The 18,021-nt window shown below is 41.9% G+C and overlaps 1 protein-coding gene across 1 annotated transcript in view; it reads right to left on the reverse strand.

The window, feature by feature from the left end:
- The window catches only part of TCERG1L (transcription elongation regulator 1 like), a 209,108-nt gene extending 192,778 nt beyond the window's left edge, over positions 1-16,330 (reverse strand). Inside the window, exons 1-3 of the mRNA XM_039465219.2 lie at positions 15,894-16,330; positions 13,773-13,919; positions 12,832-13,012 (exon numbers count right to left, since the gene is read on the reverse strand). Coding sequence (XP_039321153.2) covers positions 12,832-13,012; positions 13,773-13,919; positions 15,894-16,235 — 670 coding nt within the window. The 5' untranslated portion in view covers positions 16,236-16,330. The remainder of the gene's footprint in view (positions 1-12,831; positions 13,013-13,772; positions 13,920-15,893) is intronic.
- Positions 16,331-18,021: the final 1,691 nt, after the last annotated feature.

The following is an 18,021-nucleotide window of genomic DNA, read 5'->3' on the forward strand; positions in this document are numbered from 1 at the left end:
GTTTTCCTGAATAATATCCTGAAGCGTGTTTTCCAACTTGGATTCATTCTCTTCGTCACATTCAGGTACACCTATCAAGCGTAGATTAGGTCTTTTCACGTAGTTCCATATTTCTTGGAGGCTTTGCTCGTTCCTTTTTATCCTTTTTTTTCTTATCTTGTCTTCTCATTTTATTTCATTAAGTTGGTCTTTGACCTCTGATATCCTTTCTTCTACTTGATCAATTCGGCTGTTAAAACTTGTGCATAATTCACAAAGTTCTCGTATTGTGTTTTTCAGCTCCATCAATTCACTTATTTTCCTCTCTAAATTGTGTATTCTTGTTAACATTTCGTCAAACCTTTTTTCAAAGTTCTTAGTTTCTTTGGATTGGGTTAGAACAAATTCTTTTAATTCACAGAAGTTTCTTATTACCCACATTTTGAAGCCTGCTTCTGTAACTGGAACACACTCGTTCTCCATCAAGCCTTGTTTCGTTGCTGATGAGGAACTGTGATCCCCTGCTGAGGGAGAGGCGTTCTGATCTTGGGTATTCTCAGCCTTTTTTGGCTGTTTTCTTCCCTTCGTTATATATTTATCCATCTGTGGTCTTTATAATTACTGTCTTTGTAACTGGGTTTCTGAGTGGACGTCCATCTTATTGATTCTCAGCGCCGAAATCTGAGCAACCCACTGCGCTGACTAAATCAGCGGCGTTAAGATTGATGGTGCATTTCTAACTCTGCACCAAGAACCGATGCTCCGAGGCGCCAGCAAAACCACCTTGCCAGTCACAAGAGCCACGCTGGCAACCTGTAGGGCCCCTCCACTGGGAATCTCCTGGTGCGTGAGCAACAAGAATTCATCTGAAAGTGTGGCATCCTCTCGTTCTCTGCGCTTTCACTGGGAGCTACAATCCCGAGCTGCTAGTGATCAGCCATCTTGGATCTCTCGTCCTTGAATTTTCGAATGCCTGGATTTGAAAGCTGATTTCTGCAGTGCTGATGGTTTCATGTTTAACATCATCATCATTCTAGCTTTAGCTCTGCAGTACTCTTTGCCTGTGACAGTGCAGGAGTATTGCCATCTTGGATAAGCATTGCCATTCTAAGGTTCACCTTGATCAAAAACCGCCTAAATCCAAAGGGCATCAACCTAATGGCTAAGGTCAGTATGACCATAAACCACAAATAATGTTTCCAGAAACATTCCAAACCCTTCCCCAGCCAGAGAAATGCCAGCGCCAAGATAATCCCTCTCTGGCCGGGAAGATGTCAGCCCCAAGGTAAACTTCCCTCTGCCCAGAGACATTCCAACCCACTGTAAACCTTCTTATGGATAAGAATGTTTCTTATCACAGAAACATTCCAAGCTTGTGATAAGCCCCCCTCACCCTAAAACCTATAGTACGTACTCTCAGTCTGTAAGAGAAAGTGCTCCTGACCGAAATCCACCAGAAGCCCCTCTCGGGTTTATGTTCTCTAAAATAAATCTGTCTGTAACTGTTAAGCCACATTTCATGTTTCTTTCCTCTTTCTTTAACGCTTACAGACTGCAACTTATTAATTCTAATAGATGCTCTTTATGTTGGGTTATTTTATTTAAAAGTTTATTTGTAATTTTTACTTCTGTTTCACTCATTAATTTTTTTTTTTTTTTGTAGTCTTTTAACTTCAAGGTTGATGGGCATTACCTTATAGTCCATCACTGCCTTTCTGGTTCCATTGCACGGTGGCTGTAGGTAAGGCCCAGGCAATTGCTTTCTGTAATTTCTTGAGTGTACTTCCTGGTATTATGTAAAATTGCATTTTTACATTTTTTCTTTAACTTTTATTATGAAATCTTTCAACAATAATAAGTAATAGTGTAATGAACCGACGTCCCCGTTTTTCCACTGTGGGAAGCAAAAAAGCAAAGGAAATTTTTTATCAGAAGAATGGGAGTCCTTTTAAATTCCCAAGCCCAGAGAGGCATTGGAATGCACCAGCAGTCACCTCCCTGCTCCTGACTAAATCATGGCCTCTTGAAGTCACCTGTTGTGCCACCAAGTCACCATCAAAGACCATATGCCCTACAGTGCCACACTGTGTAGCCCATCACTAACCAATGTCACTTCTATAAACCAAGCAGAATCTCTAACGAGCCACTTCTGTAACTGCCCCCTCCTGATTTGTCCATTTTCTCTTAAAAAAATCTGAGCATTTTCTTCATTCTCCAGAGCACTTCCCAAAGCAACCTGGAAATGATAAGGGTGTTTATAACAACCTGCTCAACTGACTTTCAAAGTGACTGTTCCATGTTACATTTCCACTGGCAAGTTATGAAAACTTCAGCTGTGCCACAGCTTCACTACCACGTGGCATTGCCGGTTTTTGTTTTGTTTTCATGATAGCCACTCTAATAAGTATGTAGGGACTCTGATCATGGATTCAACTTGCATTTCCCTAATGGTATATGATGTTGACCTTCTTAAAAAAATAATTTTCTTTAAGCTTACATAAAATAACAATACATATTCATGGGTATATAGTGATAATTTGAGCCACATGAAGTCTAGTGACCAGATCAGGGTAATGAGCATATCCATCATCTCAAATATTTGTCATTTCTTTGTGGTCTGGAACATTCAATATTCCAATACCCCTCCTTCTAGCTATTTGAAACTATATATTACACTGTTGTTATCTAAAGTCATCCTACAGTGATAAAGACCTCTAGAATTTGTTCTGCTCTCTAACTGTAATTTTGTATGCTTTCACAAACCCTTCCCTATTTCCTGTGCTTATTGGCAATCCATATTTCTTTGTTGGTAGTGTGTCTGGTCTTATATTTTGTCCATTTCTATTGGACTGGTTTTTTAATTAGAATTGTTATGCTTTCTTTGTGAGTTTTTACTTTTTTATTGTACTTTAGGTTCTGGGGTACATGTGCAGATCATGCAGGATTGTTGCACAGGTACACACATGGCAATGTGGTTTGCTGCCTCCATCCCTCTGTCACCTACATCTGGCATTTCTCCCCAACTTCCCCATCCCCCTGTCCCTCCCTTGCCCCACCCCAACAGAGCCCAGTGTGTGAGATGCTCCCCTCCCTGTGTCCATGTGTTCTCATTGTTCAACACCCACCTGTGAGTGAGAAAATGTGGTATTTGATTTTCTGTTCTTGCGTGTGTGTGTGTGTGTGTGTGTGTGTGTGTGTTAATTATGTAGTGTTCCTTTTTATCCCTGTTAATACTTTTTGTTCTGAAATCGAATTTGTCAAATATTAATATAGTCACTTCAGCTTTCTTTTGATTTGTATTTATGTGTTATGTCTTTTCCAGGCCTTTACTTTTATCCTCATGGTGTCTTATCATCAAAAGTGAGTTTCTTATAGACATCGTATATTTGGAACTGAAAATCTGAAAACCTCTGTCTATTCATTAGGAAGTTGAGATCTTTATATTTAAATCTACCATTTTATAGTTTTTAAAATATTTGTTCCAACTTTACTTTGATCCTTTGCCTTCTTGTTTTGTCTGCCTTGGGGTTGAATGTTTTTTATGATTTCATTTTTATCTCCATAATTATTGTATTAGTTATAACTCTTTTTACAATTTTAAGTGTCTGCTGCTCTACTACTTAGTATCTTTTGAAGATGTCTTATATCTTTTCAAGGTAAGTATATCATCATCTTATAGGGAAAACTATCCTTCCACTATTAAGTATGACATTGGCTGTAGATCTTCCTTTGATATCCTCTGCCAATTTGAAGACATCTCCTTTAATTCTTAGTTGACTTACAGGTGGTTTTGTATTGTTTTGTTTTTAATCTGAATGGATGGCGAATTTTGATATAAAGACATACTTATATCTTCAAAGAAGGTAAAGCATATCTTCAAAAGATATAAAGTATGTTTTTAACTTGTCACCTTCAAATAATACTATAGCACATAATGCATAGTATAATAGCCTTACAATTCCATAGTTCCAATTTCTTCCTTCCATGCTTTGTGAAACTTTGGCACACATTTTGATTTTGTGTATAATTTTACACATTACATAACTATTTTTTGCTCTTTATACTGTCAATTCTCTTTAAAACAATTAAAAACAGAAAAAAATATATTGTATCTCAATGTATTCCATCTTTAGCACTCTTCTTTTATGCAGAGTAACTGTCTCTATGCTAGTATATTATTCCTGACTGATAAGCTTCTTTGTAATTTCATCAACTGCAAATCTACAAAGAACGAATCTTTCAGCTTTTGTTTGAAAAAAATCTTAATTTCACTTAGCTTTCAATAATTGTTTTTGCTTGATATAAAGCTCTTTGAATCAGAAGTTTAAATACAATTCATCTAGTTTTCAATTTCAAGTTTTTCTTGTTTTTGCTATTTATTAGTCTTATGGTTTGTTGAACTTCTTGGATCTATAGTTTCATAATGTCCCTTGTCTCCTTTGTTCATTACATCTTCAAATAGTCTATCCTCCACGTATTTCTCCTTGTCCTTTTCAGACTTCAATTATACATAAGTTAAACCATTTGACATTCTCTCATGGCTCTGGAAAAGGATGTTCCATGTTTTCAGTTGCTTTCTCTTTTTGTTACAGGTCTATTGATCTATCTTTAGTTTAACTAATTATTGGCTGTATCACATCTATACATGAGTTCATCAAAGTAATTTTTCATTTTGCTGTGTTTCATTTTTTCTGATATTTTAATTTGACTCTCTTATAGTTTTCATATCACTGATGGAATTCTCTATCTGCTCATTCATGTTGCTCTCCTTTCCATGAGTTTATTTAACATGCTAATCATGGTTAATCATAGAACTGTCTGATAGTTCTATATCTGTGTCATCTTAAGGTCTGATTCTGTTGATTATCTTGTATCTTGTCAATGATTTATCACTTCTTGCTTGGTTTGTGTGTCTTGTAATTTTCTTTATTAAGTGCTAGGCAACATAAATAGAAAGATAATGAATGAGATAAATATTATTTATTCCAGGGAAAGGACACACCCCTTCTTGTGTCGAGCTGCTAATGAACGCAACTCTGTTGAATTATTCAGGAGGTGGACCTGGAGTTCGGCTTTGTTGTCATGTTTGGCTTTAATGCCTCACAAGCTTCAAATCCTTTAAAAATGTATTTCGCTTAAGACAAATTCTGGGGTATGTGAAAATCTTTTTCAGTATTTGTACCCCTACCCCAGCTTTCAGCCATCCTTACATCCCTACACCACAAAAAAGGATTCCTATATGTCTCTCTCCTTCCACCAGTGATAGGGGGTTATTGCTTTCTACTCAGTGCTTGCTACTAGTTAGTGGGAAGAGATCCTGGTCAATTTCAGTCCCATATAACTTAGTTCATTTGGTCTTCAAGAGTGGGGGTTTCTTACTACTTCTGCTTTTAAAAAACATGAAGGATTTTTTAAAAACATGAAGGATTTTTAAAGACTTTATACTCTCATAGTCCTTCTTTCTCATCTCCTCAATTTTACTGACATAATGTATGTATCCAGATTACAATTATTAAGATAAACTTTTGTAAATAAAAAATGTTGCCCCAGCAATCCCATTACTGGGTATATACCCAAAGGATTATAAATTATTCTGATATGTTCATTGTGGCACTGTCTACAATAGCAAAGACTTGAAACCAACCCAAATGCCCATCAAGGATAGACTGGATAAAGAAAATGTGGCACATATGCACCATGGAATACTATGCATCCATAAAAAAGGATGAGTTCCTCTCCTTTGCAGGGACATGGATGAATCCGGAAACCATCAGTCTCAGCAAACTGACACAAGAACAGAAAACCAAACACCAAATGTTCTCACTCATAAGTGGGTGCTGAACAATGAGAACACATGGGCACAGGGAGGGAAAAATCACAAACTGGAGTCTGTTGGAGGGTGGGGGGCTATGGGAGGGATAGCAGGGTTTGGGAGGTTGGGAAGGGATAACATTAGGAGAAATACCTAATGTAGGTAAAGGGGGGTGAGACAGCAAACCACCATGGCATGTGTGCACCTATGCAACAATCATGCAAGCTCTGCACATGTACCCCAGAACTTAAAGTATAATTTTAAAAAAAAGAAAGAAAAAATAGTTGCAGCACAAAACAGCAAGCAAGCTTTGAACCTTTAATCCCATATATTAACATGATTTAGACAGGAGTAGGCATAAAGAAAATTTTATAGCAACTAATGTCTATTTTGCAAAGTTATAATCATAACTGTCTCAATTTTGACACATTTTTTGGCAAAGGGATTCCATCCAACCCACCCCCATACTCATGCAGAAAAATATAATTTTCAAATCCTAAGCTTAAATACTGTTCCGTTGCATTAATGCCTTATAGTATGGGATGGACTCTGTTTAGCTACTGCAAATCAGGAGACCCTGAGACACTAGTTACTCACTCATTTTCTAATTAAAAAATGGAGTGACATGCAAATTAATAAAGAAGGCTTTGCCATTTTCTTGGTGTTAGGAACTTCCCCATCAATACAGTCAGGAATTCATCAGCCACCTGCTATTTACTGGTTTTTCATTGCTTCGTATCGCTGTCATTAAGCTACTTATTAGCCACGTTCTTTTCAGTACAAATTTAGTAGCTTAATCCATTTGTTCATGAATTCTCACAGGTGATTATTTCACAGAATATTGTTGAGTGGCATATCCCTTTTGGCCTTTCTCAGTAGTCATGGGAATTGTTGGACTATAGGACAAATGCTCTTGCTACAAAGTTACATTAAAATGTTTAATTAATAGGAAACACTATATTAAACCTATTTTTTCCTTTGTGGTGTAAAAATTAAAAATATTGCCTTAAATTTTTCACTCATTCCTACAACCAAATTAACAAATATTCACATATATCCTAAAGGATTAACAGACATTGTTGATAACTACAGGTATTTCTGAAAACTGATCTCTCCATTGCCAGTTCTTCTTTTATATGTACTTATCACTTATCTGAGAAAATTAAAAAGAAAAAATGAAATTTTATAAAGTAAACTTTTTCCAAATTTATCATATTTCATAAAATAATTCTAAAGTAATTGTGCTGTTATGATTTGTAAACTGAGAAAACATAACCTCAAGTCTGCTTTTTAAAAAATAGCTTACTGGGGCCGGGTGCAGTGGCTCGAGCCTGTAATACCAGCACTTTGGGAGGCCAAGGCGGGTGGATCACGAAGTCAAGAGATCGAGACCATCCTGGTCAACATGGTGAAACCCCGTCTCTACTAAAAATGCAAAAAATTAGCTGCGCATGGTGGCACGTGCCTGTAATCCCAGCTACTCAGGAGGCTGAGGCAGGAGAATTGCCTGAACCCAGGAGGCGGAGGTTGCAGTGAGCCGAGATCACGCCATTGCACTCCAGCCTGGGTAACAAGAGCGAAACTCCGTCTCAAAAAAAAAAAAAAAAAAAAAGCTTACTGATAATTGCTTGAGAAATAGGATCAGTATGAATACATTCCAAATAACCATATAAAACAAAAGTAAACAAAATGAAATAAAACGTAAATGTCACCACAACAATAAAAACAGAATAAATCAAAGGAATAACAAGAGAAAATAAAAAAGCAAAATGTAATAACTACAGATAAATACACACATAGTAAAACAAATCTAAACATGCTAAACTTAATTTTCAAATGGCAAAGGCAGACATTGTACTTTTAAATAATTGACCTGAACTTAAAACAAAAAATAAGGCAAAAGTTGGTAAGAATAAAATACAAGATGTAGACAGAGCAGCAGCAACATTAATTTTAGACGAAGAATTCGAGGTGAAAACACTAGGTGTCGTAAAGTCAATTCATTGCTTTTTTAAGGACATCTTTTCCATGCTTATGCATTTGTATGACTTCCTTGTGAAGCATAAATTGCTTCAATCAAAAGATGCTTTCCTCATAATTCTCCAAATTTTCCAGGATGGTCTGAAGCTGTGTCAGCTTCTGTGTTCTTTTAAGTAGTGCCTCCAACATTCATAAAATGTCTCCAGGCTATGGTGACCAGGATATATGGCTTTCTTTGCTTCATTTACCACTTCTGCTGAAATCCGTTTCATTTTTCTTTTTTTTTTTTTTACAGAGGTCAAAGCTATCTAGGTTTGTTTGCTTTTTATTTTACACATATATCCCCTTCTCCTACTGTTACGATCTGATTTTCATAGTCACATCTATTTATGCTTAAGAATCTTTCTGTGTTGTCTTCTGTCATCAGATGCATAATTAGTTCTTCTCTTCATTGATTTTAGTTGCTAGTTTTCAAAAGTTTCTTTGCATTCTTTCCTCATTTACTCAAACTGTCTTTTCACATTGGTCAACCCCCTTTTGAGTTTATGTTTTACTGCTTTTCTGTCTTCTATTTTCTTTTACCTATCAAGATAGGCAATTTTTGCCTAAAGTGGTTACTAACTCCTGCCCAAAATCCATTTCTCAGATTTGTTTCTCTTCTGGAGCTTTTGAGCAAATGAATCTTTTATGAATCAGAATCCTTCAGATGCCCCATCTCATCTATCTCCCACTTTCTTTCTCTCTCTCTCTCTCTCTCTCTCTCTCTCTCTCTCTCTCTCTCCCCCACCTCCCTGTCTCCCCCTCTCTGTCTCTCTGCCTCTTTCTCTCTCTGTCTCTCTCTCTGTCTCTCCCCCGTCTCTCTCTCTCTCTCTCTCTCTCTCTCTGTCTGTCTCTCCATCATCTGTGAATGAAGAGACTGCAGCCAGTGGTTTGTTTTGGCCTTGTTTGGTTTGCCCATCAGGGTGTTTGTGGGTAGAATCAGGCTCTCTGATCTTAAGCTGACATGGACAACTTTTGCATAAATTTCTAGTTTCCAGCAAGATTCTTGTATCTCATTCGCCTTTGCTGTACAGAAGCTGAATTAACTACCTTCTCTTCCCTCTGCTTGATACTCTTGATATAAGTTCTTTAATTCCTGAATGGCTTGAAGGCCTCTGAAGCTCTTATTTTCAGGAGTAGAAAACAGACACTCGTTGGAGGTAGTACTCATTCCACCCAGACCCTTCTCTGCATCAACCTGTGATGAGCCACATGTCCTAAGATGCAGCGTGAGCCCCTTCTGCCTGGGAAGAAGAGAGTCTGGCAGGACTGCAGGGAGCGGGAGGTGTGGGCTGGGACATAGCAGCTGACACAGAGGTGCTGCTGAGGAAGAGGTGGTGACTGCAGGGCAGGTGGCCGCTCCCTGCCTGCCCAGCCCTGAATCCACTTCTGAGATCTGGGAATCAATGGGTCCTAGATTATTTCTCAATTTAACCCATTCACAATGGTCAGGAATAATTTCTTTGAAAGCTAATTGGAGACTTTAGTTTCTAGTGCAGGTGGAACTATTTGCAGGCTTGGATTTGTTTGTCCGTGAGGTCTGCCTCTTCTGTGGCTCCTCTGCTTCCCGAAAACAAGTTGACACTTTCCTGGAGGAGCCAAGGATCCTGAGCGTAAGAATGATATAAAGTCCCCAACAGTCCATGAGGATCCAGGGGACTGGCTCACAGCACAGGTCTCATGTGACGGGACTTGTCTGAAGAGGTCCCCAGAGCCCATCCCTGCCACGTCTCCTCCCACAGCCGAACCACACTTGGCCACTTGGAATTGCCCAATCACACAATGCTCCTCTTGATTTTGTATCTTTGGACATTCTAAGTCCCTCATTCAGAATTAATTTGACTCTTCCTGCCCCAAGATGGCATCGGCCACAGAGGTCTTCCCTGACGATCTCCCCACTAAGGGTCTCCTCAAACACCTGCAGAAAGCATGTGCCACTTGCACACCTCTCCCCATTCATATTTTGAAGGGCTAGTCCCTGAGGTGATGGCATGAGAAGGTGGGTCCTTTGGGAGGCTCAAAAATGGCCAACAGGCTTGTTTACGTCAGAGCATGATGGCAGGCGACCATCATCCTTCTGGTCATGAATGAGTGTGGTGTATGAAAAATGGGGTCCTTTATAATGCTTATTAAAGCTTAGATAGCTTTTCCAAATTCATCCAAATTGTGTTCATATTATCTGAGACTTTGTGCCATGCAATAAATTCTTAATCAACAGTAAGTGAGAGGTGGTTCAATATTAGTCTCACCCCCATCTCTACCAGAGAGATTCTAATTCAGTTCAACAAACGACCCAGTTCATTCAAACAAACCTGACTGCTGGGTTCCATCATTTGAGTTCATAGTATAAATTGCCATTATTCCTAAAACAACAGTGCAAATTTTAAAAGTACTTAAAGAATGATCATTACAGAAAAATTACTACCTATCCAAGAAAGGAAAATGAGCTTAGCTCACTAGACCTGTTTAAAATGAGCAAGTTTGACTCAGTCTTTCAGTTCTCTGGGAGCTCTAATTCTGCTTCACTGATTAAGTTGAAAGGGATCGATAAAATATATCTAATTCTAAGGCCACTTACTTCTGAATATAAAACTTTGTAACAAGATTGATCGATGTCATATAACAGTTGTATAATATATTTATACATGATATATTTTATATATAGGACATGCATATATTTATAAATGTATACTTTTATAGCATATATTTGTGATATAAACTATATAAACTATAATATGTAAATTTATCAATTCATAACAGGATGTGAAAACTCTGATAATTTTTCGTAATAACAGCATATGTGAACATTTACATGCCAATGTCTTAATAAAATTGTATTTTCTCATTATCTACCATAAAATTAAAATGATGCACATTAATTTTTAACTTACATGGGGCTTACCCTACCTTCTAACCTTACTTGCCCCCAGCCCAGATTCTCTATTAAGCAGTTAATAACACATGAATAACCCCTTAGAGCTTTTATTTGGCCTAAGGGACCTTGAATACATGCATTTCAAAGTTGGATAAATTCTAAAAATTCTGAAATTTATCAAAAAAGTAAAGTTTTCATGAAGCAACTCAAATTACCATCTCAAAGCAAATACACTTGATTATCATTCAATTACCTTTGGTGTCAGATACCTTTCTCCCCAAAACGTAATTAAAATGGTAGGTGGTACATTCACACATGATCCATAAATTTAAAAAACAAAAAGCAGGGGAAAAAAATCTAAGCTTTGTTAAATAGTAGGCTAGGTTAGAATGAAAGGTTCTTCTGCTATTTATCATGTTTATAAGAAATATTATTTTATTTTGTTCTTTAAAATAGATCATTAATGGATACCCCATTCTCTACGATGTGCTTATTTCAGATTGTGTGCCTGTATCAAAACATCTCACAAACCCCACAAATATATACAACTACTATGTACCCACAAAAAATTGTAAAAATAATTTTTAAAAATTAAAAAAATAGATTCATCCAAAAATCAAAAGAAGGTAAAATCAATACGAGTATGTTTCTAATAAAGGATTGCATATTTGACCCACAATAGTAAGTAAATAATGTCCATAAGATGGGAAATCTGTGAGAGGTAGCCATAAGCTTCTCCAAGTAAGCAGATATTTAGCACATTTGTATATGAATTTCCTAAGAAGAAAGTGAAGGCAAGCTGGAAAGTGTCTATATTATACTCCGGGGTGAACTGAGGAAAGAAAAGTTCACTTAAAGACTTTGTAGGAACAGGTAAGTTGATATCACCATTCTTTAAAACTAAATTTGCTGGTTATTTTCATGACAGTTATTGCCAATGCATTAGGAAATTAAAATATTACCTTTTCATATACTAACGGAACCTTCCAAAGCCTTGTCTTCCTCATACAACACATGCCATTGAATCATCTTTTGTCATCATCAAATTAAACAGGAAACATGATCATCTAAGTGTAAAATGTTTATAAATGTCTTGCATGTACAATGCTCACTCAGATTTCAATTAATCCCTAATGCATAATTACAAGGACAAGTTGCAGTCAGAAATTACTTAGGCCTGTGAAAAACACAAATAGTTTAGTTGTTCTTCCCGACCTACTACTGAACAAGATTCATAGCCAATTGGAATAAATGTGTAGCAAACAGAGAAGAAAATAAATATATCTCCTAAACCAGTACTGCATTATCCACAGGAACACCTTCTTATTACTAAATTTTAGAGACACATATTGAGACAAGCTTTGTAGATAGGAAATTACAGGAAGATAATGTAATTCTGAAGTCATAAAATGTTCCATAATGGAAGGTGTTGCCTGACAATTTTGGCACGGGCAGCGTTTGCTTTTATAAAATGATCCACGTGTTACGGTGATTTTAAAAATCAATTTAAAAATTCATAAGATGATTATATTCTTCTGTTACTATACAGGTTTATTATACAATCTTTTATCCAGGGGTTGTTTCATGGGAGTCTGTTCCAGGACAAACGTTCTTTCAGGTCACCAGACTCCAAAGATAGAACAAAATCCATCTTTCAAACAGGGCATGTTATAGTCCGTCTCACTATCGCCCACCACAGGAAGGCAACATTCACAGAGATCACACATGTTCTCATGCCCTACAGACCAGCAAACCTCATTCCTCGCACCTCACTGCAGAGCCGTGGACAAGCAACATTTGTTAAAGAGCTGACTGGTCAATTAGTGCCCCTATTAAGAGCTATCAGCAGGAAACCTGGTCCAATCCCAAAAATAGAGCACTGCGAGTACAATTCTGTGAAAACCCCTCCAGCCATCTCTTCATTTCAATAACAGATCTCATATCCAGCAACCCCAGAAAAAAAAAAAAGTGAATAAGCTATCCAAGACTCATTTCTTTTAAAATAGCGTCATGCTTGTGAAAAGAAACGATATTTTACCAAGATAATTGTTTCATTAAAATGACAAGTATAGTTTTCATACCCAAAACTAGTTTATGATTAAAGCAAAAATAAAAAGCACATTATCAACGTTATCTGGGCACCAACCTGGGATGGGCTGAGGTGCTAACACCACTGTGGGGAGCAGCCTGGAGGCAGGAGCTGGCCTGGACAGAGACACAGCTACTTGATTTGCCAGCAAGTGAGGCTTTTCATGCACATGGAACAATCTCGACTCCTCCGGATGGATCCATGTTGAGTCCAGAGCAAAGGAATTATTTAAAAAGATCTGTCCGAAAATAATGCAAGCATAACATTTAAGGCAAGGTGCATGGCAAAGGCTCAATATGACTATGAAAAGATTTACATTGCCTTATGTGGATCAAACATGAACTTTCTATTGTTGGGGACGCTATAAAAGCATCGTTCTAAAACTTAAAGAACGTTCCACAGGGCTTTGATCCCAATCACCACCTAGTGAAAGTCTTCTGGGCTGGCCTTCAACTACTGACTTGGTCACTTCAGCCCAGCAGTCAGATTACTGACTGAAGAATCATTCCAATAAGATAATTACTATGCTGCAGAACATGTCAATAACTTACTTATTTAGTTTTCTTGTAAACAAAATGTAGTCAGTAAATTTGAATCCAAAAGCCAAAACAAACCATTAGAAAGATGAAAACTTAAAACATAATATCAAGAAAAACTCACTTTTAAAACTTGAATTGGTATTGTGTAATGTTTATGTCTAGATTTTTGATCCATGGTTACAAATTTAAAAAACAAAAATTAAAAAAATAGACTCTGATTAAAAAATTGGAAATTTTACTTTGTTCTGTGGAATCCAAATATCCTAAACTAAAACACAATGCCCCCTATCTGGTGATGCCTTTGAGCAGATGAATCTAATCCTGAAATGATTTCTTCCTATACCTAAAAGGCTAATTTATGGCAACTAGAGAATGCATGGGTGTTTTTGTTGTTATGGTGATGTTCAACAACTTAATCATTACAAGCCCCTTATCCAATTAAATTACTTGAATTTTTACCTTACAGTTAGGAATCCTTTTATCTATCCAACTTTTCCCAATAGGAGCTGCAAGAGCAGAAGGGCAGAGAGGTGGGAAGATGGGCACCAGCTCCACCGTGGAAGAGGGGGGCACTCCTAGGGATGGAGAATGGCCACCAAACAGCCACTGCAAGCCAAGCAAGAAAAGACAGTTGCATTAGCCTGAATCCATCCACCTGACTTCTTACCAAAACATGCTGTAATAACTGCTTTGAAAAGGGAATTTCAAAATGTATGTATTTGACTATTGGATAAATTTCCTCAAGAAAAACTACGAATATTTACAAACCAAAGAAAAAAATATATAAGTTTTCATATCTGAATCATCACAAAGCATTACCAACATTGCATTCTTCAATATTGGAAAGGAACTTCTAAGCACAAAACCACAAGCACACACTAAGAAATGGGTTTCTGGACTGAGATAATGAGAAACCACCATGGAAAAGAGAAATGCTGGATGTTCCTTTTCTAATTCTTAAATTATTTTTATAGACAGGCATAAGGCTATATTTTATAATATTATTTTCAGTATTGCATTTTGTATTAATTACATCTGTCATTTTACGAACAACTAATACTTTCAAAATAAAAATATCTAAGAAGTTAAGATTCAAAGTTTCACCAATACAAGGTTCACCAATACAAATAGATTCTATGGCAAAAAAAAAAAAAATCTAAACATCATATAACTTGAAGATCTCAATGCACAGAATAAAACATTAGTCATGGAAAGGAGCTGGTAAATCAGGCACCGTCTCTCTAATTAAAACAACTGAGACCTCATCAAGCATTAATAAAATGCATTGCTCAATAACGTGGAACGCCTCAGTATCTATTGTTTTAAAACCATAAAAGCATTTGTGATGTTTCTGTTATGGGAAAATGTTCTGATTCTACATATTCTTACTTTACAGAAGATGGGTAGCACAAAATTATTTTAAATATTCATGCTAGGGATTTTTTAAAATTTTCTTTTAAATTTGCATAAGGAAAAAATGCAGTTTTTTTAAACAGAATTTTTTTTTAAATGTAGTTCCTTGACATTATATACCTCTAGTGGCAGCACTCTGATATAACACCTCTCCAAAATATGGCAAAAGCTACCAACGTTTATCGAATAAAACCCAAAATAAACTGCATCACACATAAAAATACAATACCCAGCGCTGCATATGTGATGTATCATTAAGTCTAAAGACCAATTTAGCAGGAGTTTAACAACATCTTTTAGGAAAGCTCACAAGATCATACTGGAATTAAATTAATCAAACGGTGGATTCTAACATAACACTCATTTGAATATGCTAATGAGGTCAATCCTTGGAATAAAATACTCGCTATTCCCTGGTTTAAATGCATCTGCATAGTTAGATGACAATGAATCTTGCCAAAACCAGCCTGCCTAGCTCTGCTGCACCATTTATCAAAGGTACAGTCACTTTTTCTCTTTTAATTCCATGTTGTAAAAGCCAAACTCTAGTTCTAAAGTGCAGTGTGGCATTAGGGGCTGCGTGGACGCCGGCAGGCCTGGGGCCGGGGAGTCTCGGGGAACGTCTCTCAGTACCGAAGGCAGGAGTTCCCCTCCGCTTCCATCTGTCGGAATTCTCTTAAGCATGGCCCTGAGGCTATTTTCAAATGAAAGGGGGAAAATCCAAACCAGATCAGAATCCGAAACAGCTATCGATTCCCAGCTTGCTTCCAAGTCTGGCGGAGACTGTGAAAGTCTCAACTTCTCCGCGGCGTCAGCCTCCGCGGCGGCGGGGCCGCTTCAGCACCGCGTAGTGGACAGCGACCCCCGGCCCGACGCGAGTTCGCGGCGCTCCCCACGCGGGCGCGGGTGGCGGGTCCCTCCAGGGCTCCGTCCACACCCGGGGCACCTGCCAGCGCCACGGCGGCGGCGGAGGGCCCGGCGGAGGGGCAGGAACTTTCTCGCTGCGCGAGGCAGGGCTCCCGCGCTGCGCCCCGAGGGTCTGGGGAGGTGCGGACGCTGGGAAGGAGGAGGGCGCGCGAGCTCGGGAGGCCGGAGCCAGACCCGGCAGGGCGCGCCCAGGAGCAGGGAGCGGCCGGGCCGGGCCGAGGCGGGGCGCGGACACGTTACCTGCCCATGGAGCGCGGGGAAGTGGTGCGCGGCGGCGGCGGCGGCGGCGGGGTCTGGCGCGGGGGGCAGCGGCAGCAGCGGCAACACCGGCTCGCTCGGGGCCGGCCAGGCGGGCAGCCCGGGGAGCAGCGGGGCCGCGGGCGGCCGGGCCGAGGCGAGCAGCACCGGAGGGGCCGCGACCCCGGGGCCGAGGCGGATCAGCCCGGCGGAGCCCGGCACCATCCAGACCCAGGGCGGCGGCGGCGGCTCCGCGTTCATCGGCCAGAGGAGAGGCTGCCGCCGCCGGGAATGCTGCTGCTGCAGCTGCCGCCGCCGCCGCTGGAACCTGGCGCCCGCCTGCATCCTACATCCCCGGCGGGGGCGGCGGCGGGCGCCCGAGGTGCGGGCCGGCGGCGGCGCGGGCTCCGGAGCGAACTCACTTGGCTCCGCGGCGCGGCCGCTCGCTCCGCCCCTGCCCCGCGCGGGGAGCTCCTCCTCCTCCTCCTCCCGCCGGCGCCCTCCCCGCCCGCCCAGCGCGGCCGCCCGCGCCGCCGCCACAGCCCCCGGGCCCGGCCCCCGCCTCGTCCCCGCCCGCCCGCGCCCCTCCACGCCGGCCCCGGTCCGCCCGCGCGCCCCCCCGGCCCCGGCCCCGGCCCCTGCACCCCTGCACCCCTGCACCCCTGCACTCCTGGACTCGGGCGGCAGCGGAGGACGTGGGTGGGCGAGGGCCGAGGGCGCGCCGGGCCAGGCTTCTGCGGATGCCGCCCCCGCTGGTGGCCTCTGGGCCTCTGGGACCGACCGCACCGCCGGGGAGGCGCGCACGGCCAGGCCCGGGCTCCGGGCTCAGCACTCAGGGGCAAGAGGAAGCCGAGGTGGCGGCGCACGAGCCGGGCAAGTCCCGCTGCAGGGCTCGGGCTGAGGCAGCGCGCGGGCGGCCGGGGACCGCGCGGGCCGCTCTCCACCCGGCCTCATCCGAGTCCAGGGCGCAGGGCCGGGACCGGACTGGGCTGCGGATCCCGGCGCTGGCGGCCCGGACGCTGCCTGGCTTGGGCGGATTTCTCTTGCACAAATCGCCCAGAAACGTTCTTGAGACCCGGCGGGTCCCCTGGCCGGAAGGTTGAGCCATGGGTACCTGGTCTAAAGTCCGCACCCCAGTGGCCCGCCGGCCTCGGCGGCTCCTGTCCCACGCCCTGCACGCACCAGGCAGGTGGCCTCAGGGCCTTTGTCCACGACGCCCCCCTGGCGGGCAGCACCCCCACTGTGAATTCGCCCCGGATGCCCCAGGCACAGTCTGCGCTCCTCACCCCACCCCACCCCGCCGCACGCGGCCTCTGACGCTGCGTCCCGAGCTTCCTGGGACCAAGGACAGACCCCAGCTGCGAGGACCCTCGTTCCGCCCGGGGCACTCGCGGGCAGCGGCGGCAGAACCGAGCCCGCTGGCCACGCGCTGCCGCCGCCAGACGGCGCTCGCCCTCCCCCGCCGCAGACCCTGCTTCCCAGGCTGCCGACCTCCACCCCAGCCCTGGCCACGGCCTGAGCCCAGCCCCTGGCGACGCGCGCGGAGAGCTGGACAGAGACTTCGGTGCGCTGTAAACCCCTCAGGTCGCTAAACTGGGGAAACCCAAGCACAGCTAACGCCAGCGCGAGACCAGTTCTTGTTAAGGGCATTTGAAGGGGCTTCCTAGATACAAAAGGCAGCACGAGGATCCAGGCATTGAAGAACTTGCTTGAAAAACCCTCCCTGACCTGGGCGGGAGAGCAGGCACCCACCCGCCTACCGGCACCGACACGCCTGGGACTCCAAACACGTGTTCCCAGCACCTCCCGGCTGTCCAGGGCCAGCCTCCTGAGATGAACTAAAGCACCTGAGTGCTTTTAATTTGCGCCTATGGTTGTTTTCTCATTATCCTGATTTGCTTAATTTCCTCTTGGCCTGGCATGGTTTCCTTTAGATCTGGGCATATGCTGATTTACATAGCCAGCGCCTCCATGTTTTCCTCCACGAAAACCGGTTTTCAATTAGCAAGTTTATCTCTCTCTTTGATGCAAAAGTACTGGCAATTTTTTTCTTCACCTAAAATCAGAAGCTCTGCAGATTAAAACGCTGTTACTATTCACTTACACCCTTAATGTATGTGCATATATTAGT

This window comes from Saimiri boliviensis, chromosome 12 (assembly GCF_048565385.1).
Source record: "Saimiri boliviensis isolate mSaiBol1 chromosome 12, mSaiBol1.pri, whole genome shotgun sequence".
NCBI classification, from domain to species: domain Eukaryota; kingdom Metazoa; phylum Chordata; class Mammalia; order Primates; family Cebidae; genus Saimiri; species Saimiri boliviensis.